Source organism: Leucoraja erinacea, chromosome 2 (genome assembly GCF_028641065.1).
Source record: "Leucoraja erinacea ecotype New England chromosome 2, Leri_hhj_1, whole genome shotgun sequence".
Taxonomy (NCBI): Eukaryota; Metazoa; Chordata; class Chondrichthyes; order Rajiformes; family Rajidae; genus Leucoraja; species Leucoraja erinaceus.
In genome coordinates, this window is record NC_073378.1 from 55,413,592 (window position 1) to 55,431,824 (window position 18,233).

General features: G+C 42.1%; 1 protein-coding gene across 2 annotated transcripts in view; it reads left to right on the plus strand.

Annotated features, from left to right (window-relative positions):
- LOC129710200 (contactin-associated protein-like 2) overlaps positions 1-18,233 on the plus strand; it is a 1,639,166-nt gene that overhangs the window by 1,518,491 nt on the left and 102,442 nt on the right. For both annotated transcript variants that reach the window (XM_055657015.1, XM_055657024.1), the window contains exon 20: positions 13,860-13,993. In XM_055657015.1, coding sequence (XP_055512990.1) covers positions 13,860-13,993 — 134 coding nt within the window. The remainder of the gene's footprint in view (positions 1-13,859; positions 13,994-18,233) is intronic.

Below are 18,233 nucleotides of genomic sequence, written 5' to 3' on the forward strand. Positions count from 1 at the left end.
TGATTCATGTCGCTAGCTCTGAAAATATGTGCAATATTATCAGTTGACCTGATAGTTGAACAAAATTGTTTACTGGGTCACTGATGAGTTCCCATGTTCTCAGCTTACTGCTCCACAGGAAAACCAGGGTTACGGTCATAAAAAAGCATAAAAACCTGCGTTTGTCAGCCTGCTAGACTGATCTAATCAAATTTAATTACTCCCTTGATTGGTTGAAGACATTTTACATTGAAATCAGTTTTCAGCAGTTCACATTAATTTCCAGTCAATTATCATTGGCAGAGCTAGTAATGACGTGAGAAGATGATAATACAATAAATATCTGAACTGAAAGACACAATAGCAAATATGGAAAAACATGAAATGGGGAAATGAGAGGAAGGGAAACTGAAACTAGGTGGCAAGATTAATAATTTAAGAGTAATAAGTAAGAAAACTATGCATAATATCTTTAATAGCAAAATGTGTATAGTTGTGTGGTTTCCTGGTCTGGTGAGGAAATTGTTACAAAGAGTAACCTCAAACTATTTAATTCATAGGACATAGAACAGTTCAGCACAGGAGCATTTGTTTCCAACTGGAAGTCGTTGCCAGATTTAGTTGTGAGTTCCCCTTCATGAGATCATTGTAAATCACTGTGTATGAAGGAACTGCAGATGCTGGTTTAAACCGAAGATAGACACAAAATGCTGGAGTTTCTCAGCGGGACAGGCAGCATCTCTGGAGACATGGAATAGGGTCTGAAGAAGTGTCTCGATTCGAAATGTCACCCATTCCTTCGCTTCAGAGATGCTGCCTGTCCAGCTAGGTTACTCCAGCATTTTGTGTCTATCTTCATTGTAAATCACTGTCTATTAATTGAAGAAAAAACATTCAAATATAGCATTATACGTGGAATGATCGCGTTCAGAACTATGTAAAGAAGTATTTGATGCCAATTTGAAATTTTGCTAATAGGTGGCCATTGGTATTGAAGTGTGTTTATTAATCTACCTAAATCAGTGAGAACATATGTACACTCTTATGATATATCTTGTCATTGTTAAGTACGATTTGTTTGTACCCAATAACTGGTTTGCCATGTGGCCAATTCCACTCTATTATCTGGCACCAGGATGAACACATTTCAAAATTAATTGGAAAAAACCTGAATATTCAGTAACCTTCTTAAATCAGAAGATATAAATTACATTTAAATATAATTTAAATAATCTGAATCAATTTGCTCTTCACTTTAGTACCAGTTGAGACTTCCAAGTAGAATTCTTCCTGAGCAATAAAAATCCTGCTAATATTTGTACGAATTGTTATCAGAAAGCACAGCATTTATATAATCTGTACACATGGTATTGTGCAGTTTAAATTATGCAGCAGCAACTTCACGACAGCGATTCAATTTATTACAAATTGTTAAATGTCGCTGAATAGACCATAATGAGGGCATCGTTCAGAATGCTGTAACTGGCATGAATATTAAGGTATCCCTGGATACCATATTTTAAACTCCTATTACCATCTCTAATCTCGATGCTGCAATAATTCTATTGGCATTGCAGATGAGATTAACTAAATTGGCACAACATTGCAATTAAACTAGAGCATTTGTGATCTGTATAACCCCCTGCTACACTGAACAGTGAATTTATTACCCAAGAGAGCGAAGACCTCTATAAACCCATCACCTGTAAGCTTTCTTGGTGGCAAGCATTTCAAAAGAACACTTCTTGGTCAGATTCCTTTATGGACCTGCTTGAATACCCGATTTTAAAGTTGAAGAATAGTACGGATTGAAGAATATGTTGGATTTCAAATCTGCGACTTCGTTAATGGTGAATAGTTAGAGCATTGGCCTGGCATCACACAGAGTTGGAACTACTTTCAGATTACAATCAAAGGATATAATGAGAATGGGATGTGTAACATATGTACTGTTGGCTGTTACCATTTTAAGAAATGCAGCATGAAATGAAGGCACACGTGATCCACGGTCGTTCAGTAGACTGGATTCAAATTACACATGGCCATGCAACATGTAGTTGAGTAGTGGTGGAGGGATGCTATTCTTACTGGAAGTCGGGTGGTGTTCCACAGTGAACATTGCTGGGACCTCCATTGTTTTTTGAGATATATGTAGATAATTTGGATGAAAATGGAGGGGGGGTGATCATTTCGTCCATCACAATATGGGACAGATGTGGAAACTTTGAAAAGGGTGCAGAAGATATTTGCCAGCACGTTGTATGGGTTAGAAAGGAGCAGCTATGTTATATAAAGTTGGATTGTTTTCTCTGGGTAACTGGAAGCTGAAGGGAAACCTGATGTAAATAGTTAAAATTATAAGAGGCATTGATGGAGTATATAGAGCTTCTTTCACAGGGTGGCAATGTCATAAACCAGAAGGCATGGGATGAGAGGGGCAATGTTTAAGGGAGATATGCAAGGCAGTAGTTGTTTTCACTGAGAGTAATAGGTTCTTGGAATGTGCTGCCAGAGGTGGTGGTGGAAGAAGATATGCTAGTAATGTTCAAGAGGCATTTAGACTGGCAGATGAACTTGTCAAAAATGGATGGATATAGACCATGTCTATATAAGCCTTACCAATCGTCACTTTATTTTCATGTTTCATGTATTTTGTTTTTTTTTATGACTGTTGGCAAATTAATTTTCCTCCTGGGGTAAATAAAGTTTTATCGTATCGTATTGTATGTGCAAGCAACATATCTATATTACTAAAAGTGAGATCTTGACCGCTTTTGACTCACTGCGATGAGATTTCCGTGAGAACGCCGCCACTTACGGCTGTCATTTTTGGCCACCTCGCTCAGAGACCTGAGGATTTTTCCCATCAATTAAATATCAGAGAGATATTAATGTTTTTAAAAATTTTGCCATTCTTTCTGCTGCCCCTGCTGGCGGCAGGGAGAGTGACTATAAAACCTGAGGTGTTTTTTCCCATCAAATGGCGCCGAAATATTCAGGAGAGATATTAATGTTTTTTAAAAAATTTTTAAAGCAGATTAAACATTCGTTTTCTCACTGCTTCAACCCCTGAAGCTGGCGGTGGAGTGTGTGTGTGTGTGTGTGTGTGTGTGTATATATATAAGACTGTGTGTGTGTGTATGTGGACTGTGTGAAACATGTATATGCGTGTGGTGCTGGGGATGTATGAGGGTGTGTGTGTGTGTGTGTGTGAAGTGTGTGTGTGTGTGTGTGTGTGTGTGTGTGTGTGTGTGTGTGTGTGTGTGTGTGTGTGTGTGTGTGTGTGTGTGTGTGTGTGTGTGTGTGTGTGTGTGTGTGTGTGAATGAGTGTGTGTGTGTGTGTGTGTGTGTGTGGTGTGTGTGTGTGTGTGTGTGTGTGTGTGTGTGTGTGTGTGTGTGAATGAGTCTGTGGGTGTGTGTGTGAAGGAGCAGAGTGGGGGGGGGGGGGTGAAGGGAGGAGGGGTGGCTGAGTGAACTACCAGCGTACCAGGCGTGAGTGACTGCACTGTCAGCCCACGAGCCATGAGTAAGTGAACTGCCAGCCCACCAGCCGTAAGTGACAGAACTGCCAGCCCAATAATCCATTCAGTCCACTCTCTCCCCTTCTCTCTCACAGTCTGCCACCTGTTTTGGGCAGAATTTCTGGCAGTTTCTCAGCTGCCAGCCTGCCAGGTCCGAGTGACTGTACTGCCAGGTCTCAGTGACTGAGCTGCCAGCCCAAGAAACCATTCGGCCCACAATGTCTATACTAGCCCTCTGGAAACCAGTACCTTCAGCCCACAACACCCATACTAGCGCAACTGAAAGTGCCCCCCCCCCCCCGCCGCATTGGCGAGCAATATTGGAATTGGTGGAGAGGTGGAATATTGCGTTGGGTGACCAGCCCTCCCGTGTGATGCTGGGACCCAATGGGTCCCACTTAGTCTAATGATTAGTTAAATTTAACATCATGGTCAGCACAGACATCGTACGAGAGAGGGCCTGTTCCTGTGCTGTTCTATGTTCTATTTCCCACAAGATCACATGCAAATTGATTGAGATGATTGATTGAAAGATACAGCATGGAAACAGGTCATTTGGCCCACCAAGTCCATGCCAGTCGTCGATCACCCATTACACTAGTTCATTGATAATTTATTGTCACATGTTATCCTACTTTCGCATTCACTCCCAACACACTCGGACAATTTTAATGGCCAATTTTAAAGGTCTTGTACAAACCCCCATGTCTTTGAGATGCGACAGAAAACCAAAGTACCTGGTCGAAACTCACTTGGCCACAGTGAAAATGTGCAAACTCCACATAGACAGCACTCGAGGTCACAATTGAACCCGGGTCTCTGCAACTGTGAGGCAAGAGCTCAAATATTCAGTGTGAAATTATCCAGAGAATAATTTCCACCACAGACCGTAAGAAATGCTGCTTTGCTCCGTGTAACCTTTTTTATAAATAAAGTACCTTAGCTGGTTTTAAATTTCTGCTATTCTCTAGGGTTTTAGAGAAAGAGAGACTGCTAGAAAAAATGCCACATTTGAATAGAGTGTGCAGCATTAAATATCGGCAACAGATTGCTAAAATTCAATGATGGCATGCAAAATATAATGGGTGTCAAAATGTGGTTTGGACACCCATCCAAACCTTGTGACCTGTGTTCCTTTCTGGCATTTGAATGAGTAGATTTAAGAAAAGAATGAAAATATTTCAGATTTAGAAATAAGATTGAAATACCACACCATTTATTGAGTTCATTTCCTCATCCTATCTTATCCGTACATATGTAAAGTAGAAAGCTAATAAAAGCAAAAACACACAAAAACAGCCCAATGCATATAGTTATACAAAATATAAAATGGTAAGTGGCTAATGTATGGAAATACTCTGTATTTTGGCACATGCATAGTGAAGATTGGAACAAAGTATAAAGATTACTGTATTTTTGTGGAAGTTCTAAATGCATGCGTATTGCAGAATTTATTGTTAAATTATTTTAAGTTTGTCAGTTTGAAAAACAAAATGATATATGCTGAAAACTGATTCCTGATGGTCTTTAAACCCATATGGTCCATTCTTCATCTTTTATTCTTTTTTCCTCAGTGTGTCTATCTAGTTTCCTCGTAAAACATCCATGAAGCCGAGCCCCATGAAAAGCACATGCTGTTCCTCAATCAATGTTCCTATAGCTGTTACTCACAAAAGATCCCACAGGAACAGTAGAACCCATCCTGATATTTCACCTCTTTTTTATTCTTCCATAACACAATGGGCTTGAAAAAAATCCGTAAACGACACAAATTAATCCTTTCTATAATTAATGTGAATTTTGTATTCATTATATAAAATTTCTGGCATGTTTCATTGAGAAGCGGCCAGATGAACACAGTATCAGCCTGGTGATAGATTGTGTTCAGTTATTCCATGCCATTTATTATGAATTGGTGTTTTTGTAAAATGCTGATTAACAAAAGGCAAATCACTGTGATGTAGTCAAAAACAACATACACTAAAGTATTAATTGATCTCTATGGCTTTGCTCAAATAAGGTTAGGAAATAATGAATTGCCCTCCATGCATTAATGATGTTAAAAGTGGAGATAGAGAAGGTTACGGTTCATTGAGCTGATGAAACTGGTAGGAATGTGCAGCAATTTGTATGCAATTGAGCAAACTGGGTTTGAGGCCCAGGATTAGTTGATTATTGAATGATGGAGAAGGCTCCAGAGACAATTAAGATTAATCATTCTACTAGTCTTTACTTTCCTGGAGCAAGAAATAAACTGCTGGGAGATCCCAATGGGTCAAGCAGCATCTATGGAGACAAAGGAAAGATTGGCATTTAGAACATAGAGCAGTAGAACACTTCAGCCCTCACTGTCTGTGCTAAATATGAAGTTAAATTAATCTCCTCTGTCTGCATGGGATTCATAACCCTTCAAACCCCTGCATATCCATGTGTTTATCGTAAAGCCTCTTAATATGGAGTTGTCTTCCTGAAGCTATTTTTTCCTCCCAAACAGCACTTAACTACAGACTGTAGGATTTCAACTTTCCTGGTGATTGTAGATTAGTCAAATGGTTAAGAAATAACAGACAGCTTATTAAGATGTGACACTCAGAACATAGTATCGGCGTGTAGGTACAATCAGTATTACGTGGAATGCTTTTTTCTGAATCAGAACAAACACCTTAGCAGCATTTCACAGCTTGATCTTTGTGAACAGCAATAGTAATTTCACTTTGTTCTTCACAGCTGACCACTGATCTACACCCCAAAAAAAACTTTACCTCTTCTGCTCATTCTGCTCCAAATTGTCCAATTTTATGGCACATTTAATTTAAATCTTTTTATTTGAATTTTGAATTTGACAGCAATTTGCATACATACAATGATAACAGACAGTGATAGTCAGGACATAATTGTACAACAGTATGTAAACGACCCTCAAAACCCTTACCCTTACCCTTACCCACCCACGTCACCCGGGCACAAACAACACTCACATATATACGTACACATCCACACAGATACGATAAGATAAACAAAATGAAAAAGGAAAAAAAAAAAAAAAAGTGGGGTGGGAGGGGTTTGAGGGGATAGCAGCTGCAATAAGACAGAGCAGTGATAGAGGGCACTCAGTCCTCTTCCGAGTCCGGAAACAAGTTAAGAGAGTTAACAAGTTCCAGGAAAGGGTTCCATGTATCTAGGAATGTCTTGGTAGAGCCTTTGAGAGAGAACCTAAGTTTTTCAAGCTTTAAGTTGTAGAGCACCTCCTTGATCCAGCAGGCATGTGTCGTGGGACAGGTAAGCCTCCAGTTAAGCAAGATCAGTCTCCGGGCTAACAAGGTTGTAAAAGCCAGGACCCGCTTCAACGCAACAGAGAGGTTGGTGTTGGGAGGAATACCAAAAATAGCTGAAAGTGGGTTTGGAGGAATTTTATGGCACATTTATGGGAGAAAAGATCCTCAAATCAATCACCAGTTCGGCTTTACCGACTGGCATATCCAATGGTAGGAAGATGGACAGTAAGAAGGAAATTGGGAAAACATTTAAAAATATATGTGCAGGAATGCCCATTCGGCCATTTGATCTTGGATCAATATCATAATTCTATTCTCTCCCCATACCTCGACTGTTCATCCAGAAAATTACATCTCCTTTTAAAATATATTCATTGGTTTGATCTCTGCCTACCTCTGGCAGAGTTTCATAGTTTCATCACCCCCTCTAAATGAAAAATATCTCACCTCAAATCTATACAGAACATAGAACAGTGCAGCACAGAATGAGGCTGTTTGGCCCACAATGTCCGTGCAAAATTTGCTGCCAGGTTAAACTAATCTCCTCGGCCTGCATGTGATCAATATCCCTCCATTCCCCGCATATCCGTGGCCTCTTTAATACCACTACCATATCTGCGTTCGTCACGGTCCTTGGTAGCTCGTTCCAGGCACCCACCATGCTCTCTGTAAAAGAACCTGCCACACTCATCCCATTTAAACATTGCCCCTCTCATCTTTAAAACTATGCCCTTGGGTCTTTGACATTTCCACCCTGTTAAAAAATTCTGACGGTTCACCATGTCTATCCCTCTCAAGGAGTTATCCTGTGCACCATGACCATAATCCAGGTTTCAACCCTCTACCCCAGCCAGGGGAAACATATTTATATCAGTGAGATCGTTCATTCTTCTGAACTAAACACAGATCTCCACAAACCAGTCTCTCTTCATATGACAATCCCCACGGACAGTTGCGCGTACTGAATAGTTACCATCCTCTTTAGGTTCAGGCTAAATCTCTAATTTTCAGGCACCATTGAGCTAACTAAGTGGTTCCAAATGGGGCTATTTCCATCCCTTTAATTAAGCTGACATCTGGTGTGTCAAGGCCTATTCACTACTCCATGTCTCTCTTCCTCTAATGATTTCTATACAGAATTTCACACAATACTTTCAATGGGTTCAATAGTTCCATATTGTCACATATACCCAACTACGGTGAAAGTCTTTTTTTTTGCATACAGTTCTGTGACAATCCTACTATAAATTAGGCACAATCATAGTAAGTATAAGAATGTATAAGTATCTAGGGTCATTCTGACAAAGATAAATGTATTCAGCTGGAACAAGTTGTAACCTAATGTATGAGAATGTTAGAGAACTGGACTTTCAAAAAGATCTATTTCTTGCAAACTCTCATTTATTGTAAAACTATTAAACCGTATTTATTATACTTTTTTTATCTTAAAAATGGAAATACGCTTCTTGACTATTCGAATATTCTAACAAACCCTTGAATTGCTAATTGGAATTCTAAACCAGAGAGTTTAGCTGGCATTGTTCACTGTTTAATAACGTTCTACAGAATGTGTATTTCCTATTCTGCATCTTTCTGCTATTGGATCATCTTAATTGGATTCTTCATGTATTTAAAAATTATTTAACACTCACAGGAAATAGGGACAATTGGATGGCAACTTTAAAAATCTTCCATTCATTCTCTCGTTAGAGTCAATGTACTCATAGAACACTGGCAGATACAACAATCCATGTTGCCAGCCACCATTGTGATGTTGCAGCCATGGACCATTCAGTAATGAGGCTATATTCATTATTTTGTATCTTTAGTTTAGTTTCATTTAGTTTTGAGATAAAGCATGGAAACAGGCCCATCAGCCCACCAGGTCCGTGCGCCGTCCAGCGATCCACACACACTTGGGCCAATTTAGAATTATACTAAGCCAATTAACCTACAAACCTTTATGTCTTTGGACTGTGGGAGGAAACCGGAGCTCCTGGAGAAAATCCACACAGATCACGTGGGAGAACGTACCATCTCTGTACAGACAAGCATCTGTAGTCAATATTGAACGTGGGCCTCTGCTGCTGTAAGGCAGCAACTTTCCCACTGTGCCACCGTTATCTGTACAGTGTGGACGGCTTGATCATGTATAGTCTTTTCGCTGACTGGCTAGCACTAAACAAAAAAGCTTTTTGCTGCACCTTTGTACGCGAGACAAATATAAACTAAATTAAGTTCATTACCTTGTCAACAATATATCTGCCGACAGACAGAACAAAGCCTTGAGAATGATCCTGTTCAAGAAGGAACTGTAGATGCTGGAAAATTGAAGGTACACAAAAAAGCTGGAGAAACTCAGCGGGTGCAGCAGCATCTATGGAGCGAAGGAAATAGGCAACGTTTCGGGCCGAAACCCTTCTTCAGTCTGAAACTCTTCTTCAATCATTCAGACTGAAGAAGGGTTTCAGCCCGAAACGTTGCCTATTTCCTTCGCTCCATGGATGCTGCTGCACCTGCTGAGTTTCTCCAGCTTTTTTGTGTACCTTTGAGAATGATCCTTTCAGCTTTACCTTTATTTTTAACAATTCCATTAAATACTATCAATATCTGTTTTCAAAAGATGCTTCATTTCACCTCCTACAATCAACAGGTTTCAGGAGAGTTCCTGAATCACATCCTGCCCAAAGTTGTTTGTCCCATAAAAATCCCTCTTAGTTGCACTCTCTTCATAGAAACATAGAAATTAGGTGCAGGAGTAGGCCATTCGGCCCTTCGAGCCTGCACCGCCATTCAATATGATCATGGCTGATCATCTCTTCCTATTCTCACGTTATCTACAGGTACATCATCTAATTGCAGGCTAAAGTTCCGGCCATTGCACCTATACATAAGATCATCAGTGATAGAAGTAGAATTAGGCCATTCAGCCCGTCAAGTCTACTACGCCATTCAATCATGGTTGATCTATCCCTTCCTCTTAACCCCATTCTCCTGCGTTCTCCCCATAACCTCTGAAATGTCACCATCAACAATGTTGCCCAGTGAAACACCAAATATTTTCCACCATCCACAAGGCATGAGGAGCATGATGGAATAGAGTAGAATAGAATAGAATAGAATAGAATAGTTTCTTTATTGTCATTGTAACATGAACCATGTGCAACGAAATTTAAAAATGTCAGCCAGTCAGTGCACCATTCAAACATTTCTAAAAGCTAACGATACATACAAGATAAAATATTAAAAGATAAACAACTAAAATAAATATCATGAAAATAGCTCGCTTAAACACCCAACCCTCCATCCTTCTATCGATTTCACAGTGTACCACAGTCCCTTAGTATGTATCGCCCCTGCGTTCCTTGGCGGCTACATTTAGTGCTTTTATAGCAGTGGGGTAAAAACTGTTTTTTAGTCTGTTCGTCCTTGTCCTTGTAGATCTGTACCGTCTGCCTGACGGCAACAGTTCAAACAGGGAGTGTCCGGGGTGGGAAATGTCCTTTATGATACTCTGGGATTTTTTGATGCAGTGGGAACTGTGTAAGTCCTCCAGGGTAAGGAGAGGGCAGCCGACAATCCTCTGGGCGTTGTCAATGGCCCTCTGGAGCGCTTTCCTCTGAGCCGCTGTGCAGCTGGTGTACCACACGCATACACAGTATGTTAGTATGCTCTCAATGGAGCACCGATAAAAGGACAGCAGCAGTCTCTGAGTGATGTTATTCTTCCTGAGCACCCTCAGGAAGTGCAGTCTCTGCTGGACGTTTTTCTGCTGAATACTTTCCGCTTGTTTGAATAAGTGCACCACTGGCAACTCTGACAAAGCCCAATACCATCTCAGACAAAGCCTTCCACTTGGTTGACACCTCGTTCATCACCCAACCCTATACATGTTGCCAAGACCTCATAGAGAAACAGTAGAATATTTACAGAATTACACTAGTGAGGATTTTATTTTAAGGTATTCATCTTTAGGATTTGGGCATCACTGGCAAGTTTTTATTGCAGTGGGAGAAGTTGCCTTGTGGATCTGGTGCAGTACTTTTGGTGAAGGTACCCCCAATATACTATTAGTGAATGGATTCTGGGATTTAGACTCAGCAATCGCATATTTACAGTTAAGGATGGTGTGCTATTTAGAGGGGAAACTTCAAATGGGTTGCCCTCCCATGCACCTGCTTCCTTTGTCCTTCTTAGTGGTAGAGATTATTTGGGAGACGCTGTCAGAGCACTCTGGAGGTGTAATTGCAATCCATTTTGTAGATGATACAGACTACTGCCACTGTATGCCAGTGTGGAGAGGATTACTGTTTAAGATGTTGATCAAGTGGGCTGCTTTATCTGAGATGGCATTGGACCTGCAGAATGGCTGGAGGTGCAAGTGAAAAGAATTTCATTGTGCTCCTGATTGTGCCTTGTGGATTGTGGAAAAGGTTTGGGGCATCACTTGCCTCAGTGTATCCAGCCTCTGAGCTAGTCTTGTAGCCACAGTATGTTTTTGATTGACGTGGCTATATTTCTGATCAATGTGGACATGCTGTTGGTGAGGGGGAACTGGGCAAATGGAATACCATTCAGTATCTAGGATAAATAATTAGAGATGGTCATCGTCTGGCACTTTTGAAGCACAAATGTACTCGTCGCTTTCGAGCCAATACTTAAATGCAATGACTGATTCATTTGCTAATGAGTTTCAAATGGTATCAGAAGATAGAACTTTACAGCACAGGAACAAGATCTTTGGCCCACAATTAATTTCCCATGAAGAGCCCTGACGTGACCTTAACACTATTCCCCAACCCTCTGTTGCTGCCCGACCTGCTGAGTGTTTTCTTGAAAAGTAGGTAGAAAATGCATTGCCATTGATCTATGTTCATCCTTAATTGCTCAATAACATCAGCGCTGTGCACTGCAGACTTTTCTCAGAGACATGTACTAGGTTGCTGCTGGAAGATCATCAACTTAGGTAAAGAGCCCCAACCAAAACCAATTGCTCTTCCAGCAAAAGGAACTATCATTGTCCACGAGTTGCTGCATAGGTACAAGATAGATAGATAGCCTTTACACTCTGTCAGTCAGACCAAAGTCGGGAACGAAATTGAGCAGTCATACACTAAATAGGGTAAAAACAACAATAAAAAAAGATATTACTTACCACAGTGAGGGACAATCTCCTCACAAGATGGAGGCAAAAGTCTTAGGGGGCAGTCCCTTCTTTCATCCTCTCTTGTCTGTGAGGAATACACTCTGGCGATCTCAGGGCTTGAAGTCGGGTCGACAATCAGTCATATACTATGATAGGGTGAGGCACTGTGATAAGATTTACTTATCGTGAAGGACAATAATGACAAGGAGGTCCACGTCCACATGGGAGTACCGCCCCTCGTCATCTGTGGACGTGAGGAAGAGCTGGCGATCTCGGGCTTGTCCCAGGAGCTCAGTCTTGGCCTCAAAGAGGAGGCACTGGCAATCTCAGCTTTGTCCCGGCAGCTCAGTCTTACTCAGTCTACAAGGCACAGTTAGTAGTGAGTCCTCCTCTCTCTCCTCTCTTTCTCTCTCTCTCTCTCCTCTCTCTCTCTCTCTCTCTCTCTCTCTCTCTCTCTCTCTCTCTCTCTCTCTCTCTCCTCTCTCTCTCTCCTCTCTCTCTCTCCCTCTCTCCCCTCTCTCTCCTCTCTCTCTCTCTCCCTCTCTCCCTCTCTCTCTCTCTCTCTCTCTCTCTCTCTCCTCCCCCTCTCTCTTCTCTCTCGCCCCCTCCTTCCCTCTCTCCCCGTCTCTCTCTCCCTATCTCTCTCTCTCTCCCTATTTCTCTCTCTCCCAGCTGGAACTCTCTTGGTTATTAGTGTTGCCGAGGCCCAGGTGAGTTGATGTAACCCTGGCTGATTGGATGCAGCAGTTGCTCCTGTGTGTGTGTGACCTCGGCTATGGCCGCAGCTCTGTCCAGGGTGTCGGTGTTTTCCAGCAGCCAGGCGCCGTTGGTCGGTGGCTCCTCCTGGCCTGTCTGCTGGTGCCGGGGATCAGAGCAGCCCTTAGAAAGGTCGCGTCATTACAACTCACAAGAGGCATAACCTGCTCGGAGAACCCAGGAGGAAGAAACTGTAACACCTCGACCACCAAAGCTTTTTTGTGTATAATGCACAGGACAGTACCTAGACAATAGACAATAGACAATAGGTGCAGGAGTAGACCATTCGGCCCTTCGAGCCAGCACCGCCATTCAATGTGATCATAGCTGATCATCCCCAATCAGTACCCCGTTCCTGCCTTCTCCCCATATCCTCTGACTCCGCTATCTTTAAGAGCCCTATCTAGCTCTCTCTTGAAAGTATCCAGAGAACCGGCCTCTCTTATTCCACTTGATCAGCTTACAATGCCATGGTAGGAAAGGTGAATTCTCCTACTTAATATCCCCACACCCCCACCTAATGTTTTCCCATTTCTCCCAACATCTCCGAAAACCACCACCCCTATCACCCTGCTACTTTCCCCACCTCCATACTCTCACCACCCATCCCTAGTCCACCGTTACTGTTTTATCCCCCCTCTTTGCCCTCCGCTCTTCTCTTCCCCTTATATTCCTCCCTCTGGCTTTAAATTTCACTTCTCTTCTAATCTGATATTTTTTGTTTCCATTTTACCTCTAACTTTTGGCACCTACTCCACCCCTCTGACAATGAGACCCCCCTTACCTGTGCTCACCTGCCAGAACTTATCCTGCCTCCACCTCTCTGTTCTAGCATTCTCTCCCCTTCTCCCATCAATCTGAAGAAGAGTCCAAACCCACAGCATCACCTGTCCATTCCCGCCCCAGAGGCTGTCAGACCCACTGAGTTACTCCAATACTTGTACATTGCTCAAGATTCACTGACTTGTTAGGTGATTCGATGAAACTTTACACATTTTAATCCTCTCGCAGAGGTAAAAGGGCAAATGGCATCATAGTCATCTAGCTTTATTGAAATACATTAACTTTTAAAGCAAATATTATTCAAAATTCTGTGCATACATCTAAATTATAAAGGAAGGATCTTTCTTCCTCCAAAACAGTGCTGTTAATCAATACTGAAAGTCATCCCAATTTTTACAGGAAGTCTACAGATTCGATATAACCTTGGAGGTACAAAGGAGCCGTACAGAATTGACCTGGACCAGAGGAACTTGGCTAATGGACAACCGCATAGTGTTAACATCAGTAGACGTGGAAAGGAAATACGCCTTCAGGTAAATGTTAGCGTTGAGGCAATGAAGTGTCTTTGGAAATTAATGTACTACTCTACATGCTAATTCTTTCGCATGAGTGCAAAGAGATGTTTTTTGCATTTAGGAAGTGCTGGAGTAACTCAGCGGGTCAAGCAACATCTCTGGAAAACCTGAATTGTTATCTGAAGAAGGCCTCGACCCAAAACGTCACCTATCCATGTTCTCCAGTGTTGCTGCCTAACCTGCTGAGTTACTCCAGCACTTTGTAGTCCTTTTGGGTATTAACTAGTATCTGCTTTTTTATTGTTTCTACATCCTGGATTTTACATTTATTTATTTTTATTTCTTAATCATTCGACCAGGGGGTTACTTGCAGCCGGTAATAACGATGAGGTGTAATGTCCATAAAATACTGCTCCAGACCATTCAGCACGGGCATTTTGGAAGCTGAATTACTTTCATAGTTGGGACCAAGTGAATACTTGTGGTGAATATCTTACCAGCTGCCATATTAGGAAGCACATTCACATTGCTTGGCCTTGCTGAAATAATGCAGAGCGGGCAGATCGTGACACCAATCAGCTAGCAAAGTTGATTTGACACCAGATCAGCTGATTGTAGCCTAGCATTCAAGCTTGCACCATCTGTTTATCTCAACAGCTGAGCAGACAGCCAGAGGGATCTACACTGGAATGGAATCATTGATAAGATGTTGTTTGCTTGATTTTGGCTGTCAGTTCACCTCATCTACTATTTAGCACTTTTTAAAATTGTCCTAAAGACTTGGAAGCCAGAAGCTAAAAGAGTTTGTCCAAATGCAATACGCAGTTTCTTTCAGACAAATGTGCACTAATGGGTCTTACACTCATAGAATACAGGATTATTGAAAGAATGTGCATTAGGTACACAGAACAAGACAAAGAGGAGTTAGAGAAAGACTCCTAGCAACAGACAGAAGCCCAAGGTATCAATGTACAAATCTCCAATCTCAGTGAGGAATAGTGCTTCAAGACATGTAAGTGAGGGCATCCTCACTGCATTATTCAGACCTGTCCAAACTCAGATTGGGGCAAGATCAGAGCAGGATAAATCAAAAATAAGGAACCTTATAACCAGATGCTGTGAACTTAATGGCACAGAAAACCTCGAGGAACACAGATGAAATATGGATGAAATGAATAAGGAAATTAAGAAAATTATGGCATAAATATTAAGGAATAATATATATGGAATACCGCAAGGCATTATATAAGCGCATAGATAACCAAGGAAAGAGAATGTCCTATTTGAATGCACTATGGCAGCCTGCCTATTGAAATTTAATATGTAAAGTAATAAATTAGTATTTTGCATTTGTCACCACAAAAGACAAGACAAAAGCTGTGATTCGTGGGTGTGATGCTCTCATTAATGCTGTGTGCATGAGGGAGTGATGAGATATTAATATTAGGTGTGAATACTGATAAATAGTGATTGTGGGTAGATGGGTTATCAAGGTATATTGTATTTGAGTAGAGTGGAACTGTTTGCAGGTTAAGGCATTCAAAATTACATTCACCACCCTTTACTACATATGAGGCCATTGAAATTCTTGCATCCCTGAAGCCAAACCTTCAGGTCAGACCAAACGGACCCATCCCGAGAGTGAGGCCACTGGCCAAGGGCAGCGCTGGAACAAAGCGGGCACGATGTCAGTGCCAATCACCATTCCTAGGAAGGTTACTGATCTGAGGCATTCAAACCGTGAAACGCAGAGAGAGGGTGAAAGACTGGAATGAAATCTGGCAGCAGCAGCTTGATGAATTTATGTGGAGGCTGGAGATCCAAAATAATTTGGTGATTGCCAGAACTCAAGCAAAAATTGGCAGCCAGCGTTTCACGGCTAAATACAATATTGTTGCATACATTATAGCGAGTTTATCAGCTTTTCCATTTCTAAAACATTTTAGTTTAGTTTTGAGATACAGCATGAAAACAGACCCTACGGCACACAAAGTCCATACTGACTCAATCACTGGCGCATGCTAGTTCTATTTTATCCCACTTTGCTGCCACGTCTTACATATCTGTGGCAATGTACAGCAGCCAATTACCCTACAAACCTGCATGTCAATAGACAATAGATAATAAGTGCAGGAGTAGGCCATTCGGCCCTTCGAGCCAACACCGCCATTCAAAGTGATCATGCTGATCATCCACAATCAGTACCCCGTTCCTGCCTTCTCCCCATATCCCCTGACCGCTATCTTTAAGAGTCCTATCTAGCTCTCTCTTGAAAGTATCCCGAGAACCAGCCTCCACCACCCTCTGAGGCAGAGAATTCCAGACTCACCACTCTCTGTGAGAAAAAGTGTTTCTTCGTCTCCGTTCAAAATGGCTTACTCTTTATTCTTAAACTGTGGCCCCTGGTTCTGGATTCCCCCAACATCGGGAACATGTTTCCAGCCTCTGGAACTGATGCGCTACAATGCTGGGGATTATATTGTCCTCTCTGCTCTACCTAATGCAGTAGAGTTTGACGATTGTATTGATGTACATCATGATCTGAACAATGGATGGCATGCAAAACAAAGCTTTTCACTGTATCTTGGAACACGTGACAATAATAAACCTCAACCTAAACCTTCTGTTATGCCCTACTACCCTTGAAGATTTCTGCACACCTCCAATTCTGCCTCCTGAACATCCTTGATTTCGGTGGACAGTAGACATTCAGAACCTTTTTCCAAGGTTTGGAAATGTCCAACACTAGAGAGCTTAGTTATAAGGTGAGAGGGGGAGAGTTTAATGGAGATGTGCGGGGCAAGTGTTTTAAACAGAGAGTGGTGGGGTCCTGGAACGCACTTGCTAGGGGTGGTGGTGGAGGCAAATGCAGTAGTGGTGTTTAAGAGGCTTTTGGATGGGCTCATGGAAGTGCAGGTAATATTGGGATATGGATCATGTACAGGCAGATGAGATCAGCTTAACTTGGCACAATGTTCGGCACAAACATTGTGGAATGAAGGAGTCGTTCCTATGCTCTACTGTGTTAGACAATAGACAATAGGTGCAGGAGTAGGCAATTCAGCCCTTCGAGCCAGCACCGTCATTCAATGTGATCACGGCTGATCATCCCCAATCAGTACCCCGTTCCTGCCTTCTCCCCATATCCCCTGACTCCGCTATCTTTAAGAGCACTATCTAGCTCTCTCTTGAAAGTATCCAGAGAACCGTCCTCCACCGCCCTCTGAGGCAGAGAATTCCACACTAAACTCTCTGTGCGAAAAAGTGTTTCCTCATCTCCGTTCAAAATGACTTACCCCTTATTCATAAACTGTGGCCCTTGTTCTGGACTCCCTCAACATCGGGACCATGTTTCCTCCCTCTAGCGTGTCCAAACCCTTAATAATCTTATATGTTTCCATAAGATCCCCTCTCATCCATCTAAATTCCAGAGTATACAAGCCCAGCCGCTCCATTCTCTCAGCATATGACAGTCCCGCCATCCCGGGAATCAACCTTGTGAACCGACACTGCACTCCCTCAATAGCAAGAATGTCCTTCCTCAAATTTGGAGACCAAACTGCACACAATACTCCAGGTGTGGTCTCACTAGGGCCCTGTACAACTGCAGAAGGACCTCTTTGCTCCTATACTCAACTCCTCTTGTTATGAAGGTCAACATGCCATTCGCTTTCTTCACTGTCTGCTGTACCTGCATGCTTACTTTCATTGCCTGATGAACAAGGACCCCCAGATCCCGTTGCACTTCCCCTTTTCCCAACTTGACAGCATTTAAATAATAATCTGCCTTCCTGTTTTTGATACCAAAGTGAATAACCTCACATTTATCCACATTAAACTGCATCTGCCATGCTTCTGCCTACTCACCCAACCTGTCCAGGTCACCCTGCATTCTCATAGCCTCCTCCTCACAGTTCACACTGCCTCCCAGCTTTGTTTCATCTGCAAATTTGCTAATTTTACTTGTAATCCTTTCATCTAAATCATTAATATATATTTTAAATAGCTACAGTCCGAGCACAGAGCCTTGCGGTACCCCTACTGCCTGCCATTCTGAAAGGGACCTGTTAATCCCTACTCTTTCTATCCTGTCTGCCAACCAATTTTCTATCCATGTCACTACCCCCAATACCATGTGCCCTAATTTTGCCCACTAATGTCCTATGTGGGACCTTATCAAATGCTTTCTGAAAGTCCAGGTACACTACATCCAGTGGCTCTCCCTTGTCCATTTTCCTAGTTACATTCTCAAAAAATT